The 12,350-nt window shown below is 38.1% G+C and overlaps 1 protein-coding gene across 5 annotated transcripts in view; it reads left to right on the top strand.

Annotated features, from left to right (window-relative positions):
• Positions 1 to 639: 639 nt before the first annotated feature.
• LOC122058343 (ubinuclein-1) overlaps positions 640 to 12,350 on the top strand; it is a 33,240-nt gene continuing 21,529 nt past the window's right edge. For 3 of the 5 annotated variants that reach the window (XM_042620990.1, XM_042620989.1, XM_042620988.1), the window contains exons 1-4: positions 641 to 1,273; positions 5,594 to 5,680; positions 5,837 to 5,929; positions 6,510 to 6,586. In XM_042620990.1, coding sequence (XP_042476924.1) covers positions 989 to 1,273; positions 5,594 to 5,680; positions 5,837 to 5,929; positions 6,510 to 6,586 — 542 coding nt within the window. In that variant the 5' untranslated portion in view covers positions 641 to 988. Of the gene's footprint in view, positions 1,274 to 5,593; positions 5,681 to 5,836; positions 5,930 to 6,509; positions 6,587 to 12,350 lie in introns of all 5 variants that reach the window. The other 2 variants (XM_042620991.1, XM_042620987.1) reach the window with 2 other exon arrangements.

Below are 12,350 nucleotides of genomic sequence, written 5' to 3'. Positions count from 1 at the left end.
ATTCTACAATATGGATGGTAAAAGGTGAAACAAAGCTGAATTGGAGTGGGTTACTCCAATCTAGGCCCACATGACAACACAACTCGATCGTAATTGTTCCTGAAATTTTCCAAGTTTGGTCTAATCCTAAATAATCATTTTTTTTGCAATTTTGGGCCAAAGATTGCATTGGAGAATTAGACGTAATTACGAAATTTTGTATTTGATAAAGTTAAAAACTTTCATATAAATTGAGTATAAGAATCAATGATCCATGTTTTATTATTTTGAATTAAAGCATACGCCGAAAGCCTGAATCAGGACCGGATTAGGCTTAGGCCTCAACCTTGGCCCAACCCGGTTCAATTCTTACTCAGGATCTGTGTTTTTGAACTTTAACCTACATTTAGGATCATAAATCTAAGCACAGGCACTACTCGGACTTAAGGAAGATCACGGACAGATTCGAACGATGGGGTCAAACTTGTTCCAATCCAATGTTTATCTTTCATAGGAATATGCCACTCACCCTGTATAAAGATTCTCATCCAAGAGTCATCTGATTAGAGCCAGGACAATTTTCTCTCTAAATAAATTAGAGGAAAGAAAAAAAGAAAAAAAAAAGAGGGAACTAAGGAGTCTGACTCCGAGTCTCTGACCCAAAGCGTCAAGGACCCCAAGGGAGAAAGAGAAGAAAAAGATTGATGAGCGGTTAAGACTGACAAGTTTTTAGTATCCCGCGCACACCCGTAGGCTGCCAAGAACAAGAGCCAACCTGCACTTGTCTCCCTCTCTCTCTCTCTATCTGTCTTGGATTTTCTTTCTCTTGTTTCTAATTACAGTAGTTCATTTCTTTCCACCTTGATTATGCTTTGTTTCTTTAACACGCATCCTCCTTGGCCCTAAAAAATTTCCATGGAATCCTTCTCATATATGGGTATTTGAGGATTTCATCTTTACCTACTTCAATGTCGCTTTCCCTACATTCGATTTGAATAACCTAGACACCATGGAGGAAGATAAGATCGGTGGCGGGAGTTGTTCTTCCAGGGTGGTCTCTTCTTCGTCTTTTCCTTCTGAAACGACGGCCACCACTGGTGTTGCTCCTTCTTTATCGTCTGCTTCTACGTCGAAGGGTGGGTCTTGGTTCTTCGTGGAGCTCAATCCGGGTGATACCACCATCGTGTCTTGGAAGAAGCTGCTTAAGGATGCCAAGAAGGCGAATAGATCTCCTGCTCCTGCGCCTGAGGCTCCCTCCGGCGCTCACCCGGCGCTTGAGTCTCGTATTGCTCCGGTAAGGGTTCGTACATTTGATTTTGGCTGTTTCTTGTTGTTAACTGTTGCTTGGTTTTGAATTCTTGGCTGAGGGTTTACGGTAAACTGCATTTTGACGACTGTGGGTATTTCAATGGTCAGTATGGTGGTGGGTTTCAGTGGTTTTATCGCAGTGATTGTTATTGTGTTGGGGTTTATGCCCTTTATGAATGTGGTCAAATTGTACTTGTTTATCTCAATTGGCTGTTTTGTATTTTAGTTAGATTTTCAGTTTGTAGGTGTTCTTTTGTTGTGGTGAATTTTGAGTGTGGGGTTTGATTTGAGAGAGCTGAATCTAAGGTGACTGTAGGCTGAAGTGAAAAGATTAGTCTTGGATGTCCATATGAAATTGTGACCATTGATTAAACATAATCTTTCAACATTGTTACCCCAGGTTCTCAACACAAAATCTGTCGCTGTATTAGTTGATGAAAACTGGTATAAACCGTAGTTAAATCCACTTCGTGCAGAACTCAGCAACTGCAATTTATATTTTGTTCTTTTGCAGTTTCCAGATATGGTGTTCAGGAAATGTTACCTTAGTTCTGCGGTTAGATATTAAGCTTGAAGGATAATCCCTAGGATTGGGGCAAAATGTAAAAGAGAAATAATTGTACAGAAATCGCCGGACCAAGTGGAGAACACTTAATAATCAAATAACACGCTTCAAAAGTGACTTGCATGGGATTTTCCACAAAACAAACTTGAAACCTCTTCAGTTCCTATAGCACATAGCAGGGGAACCCATTGACCTGTTAGCTAATTTTTCAATACAGGAGAATATAAAAGATTACCTGATAATGAATGTATTTTTAGTGATATGCAGGAGCACTAAATCCTTTCTACGATCGTAACCCCACCGATTCTTGATGCTATCTGACTTTATAAAAGAGAGGCTCTTGATAATTCTTAGGCTTTGGAATAGCGGAAGAAAAGCTTGTAAGTTTTATTTTTTAAGGTTTGATACCAGAAAGTGCTCTTGATACCTTGCTGCCCAAAGTGCAGTGGAACTGGAAAGTGTGAGGGTATGGTAGCAAAAGTGCGGGGGTGCCATAGTGAAATATTTCTTCAGTGATATGGATTGAAGCTTCACTGAATTAAAACTGAAGGATGGAGAACAATAAAAGCACCTCCTATTTATGACCTGATATGGACTATAAGTTTAGACCTCTCCAATTAAATTAGAATGCCATTTCCTTTAAGCACATTCGTAACCCATAGATTTTTTTTATACCCTTCAAGGCAATCTCCTAAGCATCTGAACTGAAGGATTGTGCATGACTGCATGTTCTTATTCTCAGAACTTGTTTCTCATTTCATTAGAGTTATGGCTATTTCCTAGATGATGAGTAAGATGAGATAAAGAATCTCCCTTGTATATTACCCATGTTCTTTAGTCCGGGGTTTTGGCCCTTTTTTTTCCTTTCAATTTTGCTGATCAGTTGGTGAATGCTATTCATTGGTGGGCAGTCATTTCATATACAAACTCTTATTTATTGTCTTATGCTTTCTCTTCATAACAAAATTTGTTAGTTGTAAAAGAAAAAAGGAACAGTTGCAGTTGTGGAAAGAAGGAATTAATAAAATTGAAAAGGGTAAGCGTATAACAGTGTTACTAGAGATTGGATGGAAGCATTTTGCTTGTTGGTTCTGGTTTCTATAATCATAAATGGAAATCATAAAGGTATCTTTCTGAGCTCAAGAGGTTTATGGCAATGGAATACACTATTTTCTTTTTAATTTTGTTCATTTTGATCATGAGGCCTTGGAAGGATGATTACTAGAGCTGCGGAGGAAGGTCTTTTGGAAGGTTTTCTATGACTGAACTAGTGTCCGTATCTCACCTTTATTCTGCAAATGATGCACCATGTTTTATGGAGTGCTTTGGTGATGTACTTTTGTTTGCTGAGGCTGTTTTGGCTTGGGTTTAATTTCTCCAGGATACCGTGTGTGTGGTGGTTAAGGTGATAAACTTGGCAGAATTGGCTTTTTGTCTGCCCTATAGATTGGGAATAAGCTCCTTGGTTTGCCTGGGACATGTTTTCCATACATCTTATAAATTGGAATTTTTAGGAGCCAGTGATAGAAAGAAGTAAGAGAGAAGATGGATTTTGGGAAACATTGGTAAAATCTTTAAACGGGTAAGCTTATTCTAAAAGAGTCAGCAGTTGCAAGCATCCTCACTCATTTTTCATCTCTATGCAAGTACATCTCGATGGCAAATCAATTTTTAGAATATTCTGCTGGACTTCCTTTGAAAGGTATAGGTCTACTCATCAAAGTCTCATCTAGTTTATTGGTCTTGGATTTTTTAACCCCAGGGACTTGGTGTTCTTAGGTTTAGAATGGTCTTTCCAGAACTGAAGAAATTCAATAAACTTCTGATTGCGTGGGTCTACCTAAGGTTGCATCTGGAAATTTAAATGCAGCCCTTCAGTGTGAGTCAAATTAGTTATTTTATTGGTCCCTTTTGGGCAAGTGGAGAAGTCATCACTGTTCACACACTGGGGGATATTTTGTTACCGTTATTTCTTATCTCATATATCATAGAAATTTTTTCCATTTCGTAGATACATGCAAATTTGTGTACTTTGCTTGATCTTTTTCCCTCACCACTCCCTGGATAGAGGAAAACAAAGATAATGTTATTTATTTTTTCTTATTGAAAACAAAAAAAAGGAAACAATGTTTTGAAATATGAGGTAGCTTTTGCCAAGGTGCATACACAGAATTTTGCATAATCGGGCCTGTAATATTTTCCATTTGTCTTTTGTGTCTACGTAAGGCTGCGTCGTTCTCGCCCCTCTGGACCTCGCACATGTGGGAGCTTCGTGCATCGGGTACGCCCTTTCTTGTATGTGTGTGTGCACACGCCTAACGCACACTAAAAGATGTCTTCATGCTCTTGTTTGTGTTTTTGCATGTTCTGTTGAGTATTTTACTGCCTTCATGTTTGTACATACAAGGATATTTGCAGATTACAATAAAGTAACTTTATGCTCCTGTGACACCCAATTTAAAGCATAAGCTTGACCAAGTTTATCAGAGAAATCCTCATCATTGCATGAATTAAGTAATTTATGAGCAGATATATATAATTAAAGACATGTATGAGGGCATTGTGACTAGTGTGATAACCATGGGAGGTCAAGGTTTTGAGTCCCCAATTACAATCGGGTTACATCGTGGTTCAAATTTTGGACCTTTTCTATATACACTGGTCATGGATGAGTTAACCAGGAACATTCAAGATGGGGTTCCTTGGTGTATGCTTTTTGCGGATGATATTGTTTTCTGGTGGATGAGACAAAAACAGGTTATGGGGATCTACCTTGGAATCAAGAGGCCTTAAGATAATTAGATCAAAGACAGAGTACATGGTGTGTAACTTTAGTCACACAAGGAAGGATAACGAAGAGGTGAAACTTAAAGAGAGAGAGATACTGCAATGTGACTATTTTAGATATTTGGGGTCGACCATAAATAAGGAAGGTGATATAGAAGATAATGCTGCTCATAGAATTAAAGTAGGATGGATGAAGTGGAGAGGTGCATCTAAAGTGTTGTGTGACCAATATATTCTTCTAAAGCTTAAAGGAAAATTCTACAAGGCAATTGTAAGACAGACTATGATGTATGGGGCGGAATGTTGGCTGTCAAGAAGCGTAACATAGATAAGTTGAGTATAGCATATCTGAGGATGTTGAGATGGATTTGCGGCTAAAATAGAAGAGATTAAGGAATGACCGGGTTAGAGCTGGTTGGGGAGTTGCCCGGATTCAGGACAAGCTTTGAGAAAGTCATTTGAGGTGGTATGGCTATGTTCAACGGAGGCCTAGGGAGTAAGGAGGAGTGATCAGATCTAGATGGAAAGAGCTAAAAGAGGTAGGGCAGGCCTAAAATGACCATAGATGATGATGTACTGAACGACATGTGGAGGCTAGGTCTTGACTCTTGTATGACTTCAAATAGAGCTGTTTGGAGGGCAAAGATCCATGTAGCCAACCGCTTTTAGGTGGGATGTTCTTGTGTGCTTTTTTTCCCCAACCCTCTCGTGGATCCATATAACCGACCCCATTTAGTTGGGAAAAGGCTGAGTTGTTGTTGTTGTTGCATATCTTCACATGGGTCTGTGTTTTTCATGAATGAGATGCTGGGTTGTTGTTGTTTTTTTTTTTTTTTTTTTTTTTTTTTTAATCTGTATTATTTTTTATGCATGTCCCTTCCTACACTGGTTCAGAAGATTCTTTTGGTTAAATTTTTTTAAGGATTTTCATAATTGTGCTCTAATTTTTTAAAGGCTCAACCTACGGAAGATGACGTGAAGGATGCGCCTCCTTCGAATCGTTTTAGTGCTGTGATTGAGAAAATTGAACGTCTGTACGTGGTATGGATTATGCCTCTTGGTCTTTTATATTGCTTTGAAGTTTTCACAATTATTGCGATCCTGTATGATGTTTGTAATGGAGTTTGTGTTTACTTCTTTTGCCAAATTGTATCATTTTGGACCCTGATTTGTGACTCAACAACTTACTGTTTTCAGGGTAAGCAAAGCAGTGATGAGGAAGAACTTGATAATGTTCCTGATGATGATCAATATGACACAGAAGATTCTTTTATAGATGATGCTGAGCTGGTTGGTATCATGATTCTTATTTTTCTGTGGGTCTCTTTGTGGCATGGTTGCTAAGGGTACTCAGTAGTTAGCTTCTGATTAGTTAATAGTGGGGAAAATCTTTCTGTTGAGATACAGAGTTTTGCACTTGACTGTCTAGCTTTTAGTTCTTATGTATTCAAAGCAAAGTAATACTCCTTTGTGGGATTTTTTTTTCTTTCCGGGGGGTCTTCTTCAATCCTTTACAGGCTGAAATACCTTGGTTGATGTCTGTGAAAGGTTAAAGTTTTATATGCATTTTACTTTTAAACTTTTATTTCAATAAAAAAATTTCTTTTCTGATTCTCTACACCTCCCCTCAAGAGGGTGTCTAGATCCTTCTTTCAGAAGGTTAAACATAATGTACACGGCAATGATTATGAATGATATTTTCTACTGTGTTTTTTTGTGTTTGTTTCATGATCACTTTGATCATTATTTCTAATATGGTTTTACTTGGTTTTTTGTTTTGTTTTGTTTTGTTTCTTGTCTTTTTTTTTTTTTTCAGAAAGTTCTTTGCCATGAAATTTCTGTTACTAATGTCCAATGGTCTCTTCTGCAGGATGAATATTTTCAAGTTGACAAGTCACCAGTGAAGCATAATGGTTTCTTTGTTAATAGGGGGCAGTTGGAACGCATGTGAGTTTCTTATTGACATTCCTTTGACAGCCCTTTAATTCATCAGAACTTTCTATTTTCTAGTTTCTTTGAATGGTTATTTGTTTGATCAAACTCTTTTTGAAGTTTAGAAGCTTAAATTTTGATAGAGATATCGATTGGGGCTTGAGTCTTTTTTTGGGTAAATAAGAAAATCATTACCAAGGAGGAAGAAGGGGGGGATATACAACCCCTTAGGGCAAAGAAAGAGAGAAAAAACCACAAAAAATCAAAAAAAGATGCTGCGTCCAGAAGGGGAGGGGGAATGGGTATAAGATGGAGGAGGGAAGGTCCCAAGAGGAAACAATGAGATTATTCCTCGGGGAACCTCACAACCGGGAGGGCAGGTATAAGGTAGAGTTTGGAGTAGACATCAAAGTAGATGGCATTCTAAATCTTGTCGAAAGACCTAGAGTTGGAAGTCCATTGATGGAGATTTCGCTCCATCCAAATGTGGTTAATAACCCACCCCAAAGGCAAGTTTTCTTGCAGTGTCGCAAATGGTTTTACCTGCAGAGGTCATGTCAATCCAAATCCATTTTCTAGAGAGAGGAAGGGGGGGGGATCTCCTGGATTGCCAGCAGTGAGCAAGGACTCTTTTCCAGATTGTGGAAGAAAAAATGGCAGTAAAAAAAGAGGTGATTTATATCTTCAATACCGTTCCAACAAAGACAACAAGTGGGGACATTGGAATATGGCGGTGGATAAAGTAGCTTGGGTGGTGAGACAATTAGAGAGGGCTCTCCAAACAGTGAAGCTATGACAGGGGATGTGGAATTTGAACCAGATGATTTTGTCAAGGGTAGGAAATACCTTGGCTATGGACGAGATGCCAAGTGGAGAGGAGAATTTTCTAGAGGAGGAAGGAGACTAGGGGAGGTGGGCGGAAACCAAGGCACCGTTTGATAACGTTTCCAGAAACAAAAACGGATTTTTTTTTGGTGTTTGGTAAACTTGTTTTTCGAAATGTTTTTCACAGACATAATGCCACTAAAAACCCAATAGTATCATCAGATGCCCAAAAGGGAGAGAGGGTTCGGTTGCCTCTTTTCAGGTTTAAATAGTTGAGAGATTTATTCGGCACAACAACCTTTTTTTTCTCTCTCAAATCCGTTTCTAGAAATAACGAAACAAGTCCAACTTGTTTTGTCAAAGTTGTTTCTAGAATTGTAAATAGGTATACATTTTGATTTATGTTTCTAGAAACGGGTGAAACGGAACAACTTTATCAAACGCTTTTTAGGTTGTTTCTCCGTTTTTGGGAATAAGAAAACGCAAAAATGGCAGAAATGGAATGTTGTCAAACGGTGCCCAAGTGTCATAGGCGATAATGGAAGAGACTGGAGAGTCTTTGGCTAGGCCAGAGGAGTAGACGAATCTAGACTCCACTTGAAGAGAACACCCTAGGGTGCCAGTTGTCAAGCCAAAGAGAAGTGGAATGCCCATTACCAATCTTATCGTGGATGACCTCCATGGCAAGGGGGCCTAGCCTGGAGGATTTTGCGCCAAATCCAGGAGGCATTATTGGAGAGAGGGATTGTCCACAAGGAGTCATTACGGAGGAGGGAGGAGTAGACCAAAGAGACCCAGATACTATTATGCTTGGAAGCAATCTTCCAGCTGGCTTAAGGATGTCAGCGGAGTTGGCATCTTTAATCCTTCTAGGGCTAAGACCTCCCCTCGGCCTTAGGGAGGCAAACGGAGGACCAACGGATGGGGTGGAGGAATCTGGAGGGGTCCTCACCTTTCCAGAGGAAGGAGCAAAAAATGGACTCAATGGCCTTGATGGTGGCCTTGGGGAGGGCAAAGATGCCAGACCAGTAGATGTAAGAAGATTGGAGGACAGACTTGATGAGCTCCAATCAACCAGGTAATGAAGCATTTTGGAGGGCAAAGATTGGGGAGCGCTTGAGTGTTTGTTAGTTAGATGTCAGAGGTAATGGAGCATTTTTGCCCTTACCCTTGATATTGTTTGGTAGGATAGGCAGGGAATTACTCGAAACTCATCAATTATGAATGGGAGAAAAAAAAAAAAAAAATAGAAAGTATGCTCATCCGGTATACATATGGACACTAAAGGACAAAGTTCATATATTATATTATTAGTACAATTATTTTTTCATGGAGGGTGATAAGCACGACCTGCATATTCCTGAAATGATACAGATAAAGTTGGATTATGAAAGTAGTTGATTGGAGTCTGAGCTGGGTTTGGAGAGTCTGAAGCAAAATATGTCAAAGTTCCATTTGTTTGTTGGTTTTGAGCACCCAAATAAAGAAAAGTGAGAAATTTTCTTCAGAACTGCCTAATCCATGATAGAACCACCCTCATGTTTACCTTTTGAGTTTAAAAGGATTTTTGTAGTGCTTATTTCTACTTGCAGTCTGCAGACTCTTCTTCCTTCAATATGTAGAGCAGAAATGTGATGGCATAACTTTTGCAGAAAAAAAATAGATTTATCGTATTTGTATGTTATGCTCAGTAGTTCTTTTCATTTCCCAATTAATTATGTTATTTATTTGAATGATAGCGACTTTTTCATGGGATATAGCAGGAAGCATGGGTTCAAGGATTGGGACCAGGGACCATATCAGTCCTAGCCAACCCTGATGCAGTTATGCACAGGGTCACAGGGATATTTATGTAATTTAATTCATAGTTCTCAAGGCGATCCAAGGCAGTGGAGTGGTGCCTAAGCTCTTAGGTGACAAGGCGACTAGGGCGCCCAAGTGTTTTTCCCCCGCTCTATTTTCTAACATTATTTAATATGTTACAATACATACCTTATATCATAAAAAATCAACATTAAGTCACATCTAGTCATGAAAAATCAACATTAAGCCCCATCAAGTCATCAAAAATCAACATTTAAGTTATATCAAGTCACCAAAAATCAATAATAAGCCACATCAAGTCATAAAGAAATCAACATAGAACTAGAAGACAACACACAACAGAACTGAAGAAGCAAGCTATCGAAAGTTTGAAACATTTGGTTTATTTAGTTTCTTGGAAATGATTATAGTCCTGGTAAGGTATATCTAGTCTCACATTTGGTTTATACTGTTATTGGAAAATATGATCTTATTTATGAGTAATTATACTGCTTTCGATTTAGAGAAATGTTCTTGTTCTCTAATAAGTTTGACTAGTCAAATGATTTTATTTTTATATGTGACTTTGTGTATTAGGTAGAGCATAAAACCAGCTTTCCAACAAATCCAAGATTGCTTAAATCTGATTTATATTGAAGGATTTATGTTCCGGTCAAACCATATTTCGTGTGTGTGAATGCTGTTTACAATCACCCTAAATGGAAATAAATTTTTAGATATCAAAACAAAAGATTATTTTGTCGCTCTTTTGGTTTTTAGTGATGTTCTATCACAATAAGATTATGAAATTTTTAGATTTGAGAAAAACCCTAGCATTTGAAAGTTGATTGCCCCTAAAATCGAAAATTCAGTTTTTGTTCGTGAATTTGGGGTTTGACTTCTTATCATTTTGAATGAATTTTTAATTATTTTTATTGTATTCAAATAGTGGGTATTTGCTGATTTATGAATAATATCTTAAGTAAATGGAATAACAATTATAAAATCATTTGTTTAAATGATGTTTGGCATAAATAAGAGCCTGATATGTAATAAAATGGAGTAAAAATATTAAAAAAAATTAAACCAGCGTCTTGCACTAAGACGCTGGTCGCCTAGACCACAAAAACAGCACTTGGACGCTAGGCGCTTCCTTGACAACTGTGATTTTATTATCTTGTCAGAGTTAGATACTTAGTAGCATTTTAGGAGGATATGATTTGAAATAAAATTAGTAGCATTTAGGAGATATGGTCTGATTTAACTTTATTTCAGTTTTAGAGTTTGATTAAAAAACTTTATTTTCTCATTTTATTTTTTAATTTTTTAATTTTTATATACATGTGATATGATATTGACTTCCTAGAGAACCAGAAGGGGAGAAGGGACTGGACAATAGACAATGAGTTCTATCGTACCAGACTCGGAACTTTATATAATATGCAAAACAGAATTATAATAGGAAGGGAACTCTTATCTTGCTCTCCCAAGTCCCTAGACACGATAGGAAACTAATTGCAATAGAGATAGGAAACAATAAAGCTAAACTACTTAACCCACAAATAGAACCCCACGGTATAGAGGTCCATGGACCTCCATACAATATGCAAACACTAACGATATGTAAGCATTGCACCAAGTTTGGAGATTGGAATGAGATTGTTTGGATTAAGTTAAGCGTGGTGGATGTTACCTTGGTGTGCCTGCTGGCCATACTGTCTCTCTTCTTTCTTTGTTTCATCTTTGGTTGCTTCCTTCTTACAGTTTAGTTCCTTACGCTATTCCTCTTCCTTTCCTTGCGTTTATAATTCTCCTTGCGTCCTTCTTTTGTTTACCTTTATTTCTTTCCATCATTCCTTTGTTATTCCATTATCACCTTCACCTTCTTCTTTTTTTTTTTTGGCTGTTGTTTACCTACCGAATTGAAAGGAGTTGATCAATCTCCTTGGTTATCAATCGGTTTGACCTGTATTCTGTGTATAGATTGCCCCTCCGTAGTCCATAAGCGAATCAAACCCTAGAGTCTTGCCATCCAGCTCAGTCCTGTCGTGAGATCAAAGCCTTCAACCAGCACCGATTTCTATAATTCCGCCTCAGCTAATTTCAGAAATATCTCTAGCTTACCTCGGTTGATATCGAACCTGTTGTGGGGTGAATTCGATAAGGCTAAGAATAGGGGAGTTTATCCTGAAATTTACGATCAATTGGAGTCATGGTCGAGAGACTGTAGCCATTGTAAGCAAACCCTTCTGTTGGCCTTACAGTTTTATTGTGGGGAAGAAGATGATAGTTCTTATTTACTGGTAAATCCCAATTTAATTGTAATTTCATAAAACCCTTTATAGTTCTATTTGTTTCTATTTAATCAAAACTTTCCTTAAAGCCCAAAACTTTGCCCCCTTCTTTTAATTAAATTACTAGTATGCCCCGGTTTTCACATAACCCTCCCAACAGAGTGCTAGGTTTCCAATTAATTATGACATTGCCATTATCTTCTTTAATTGGGTTGTTACTCATTCGGGTGGGCCCATAGCTTCCTACAACCAGGGTTGTTGAACCCTAGGTTGCATCAAACCCCATTTCGGATCAGAGTGGATCACCCAAACCATAGACAATGTGACAAACCCAGAACTTAGGACCAATACCTGCCAAGTAGAAGAGAAAAGAGGAGAGAGGGTTATTGAACCTCACGATAGACTCAGCTTAGTCTATTGTGGTGATGTTCTATTATGTTTATAAGAAAGTAAACAGACTCTTAGTAACAGTCTACACTTACAATAGGAATGGGAAATAAGACACGACTAGACTTAAACCTAAGACTCTACTACCAACTAAACTAACTTATAATATGATTGGGACAAACCCCCTTATCTTGACAGCCACTAACAACCAATGTCATCTAATGTACCCTAAATATCTTGACAGACAGGATTAAATGATCCAGTCATTCCAGTGTAATTCAATTTGGAGGGTACTGGCTGAAACCCAGTTGTATAAGATTATGAATACTCTAATTGAGGAGCTTGTATGTTGAATTTGAGTTATATATACATATATGCTTTTGCATTGGTAGACAGAAAAGAAAAATGTAGTGGAGTTATGAGAACATGGCATAAGGTGGGTATCTGCACAGATCACCTTTTTGAGCCAC

The sequence above is a fragment of the Macadamia integrifolia genome, chromosome 12 (assembly GCF_013358625.1).
Source record: "Macadamia integrifolia cultivar HAES 741 chromosome 12, SCU_Mint_v3, whole genome shotgun sequence".
NCBI lineage: Eukaryota > Viridiplantae > Streptophyta > Magnoliopsida > Proteales > Proteaceae > Macadamia > Macadamia integrifolia.
The sequence above is the reverse complement of the archived record's forward strand: the minus strand, read 5'-3'. Positions and strand labels throughout refer to the sequence as shown.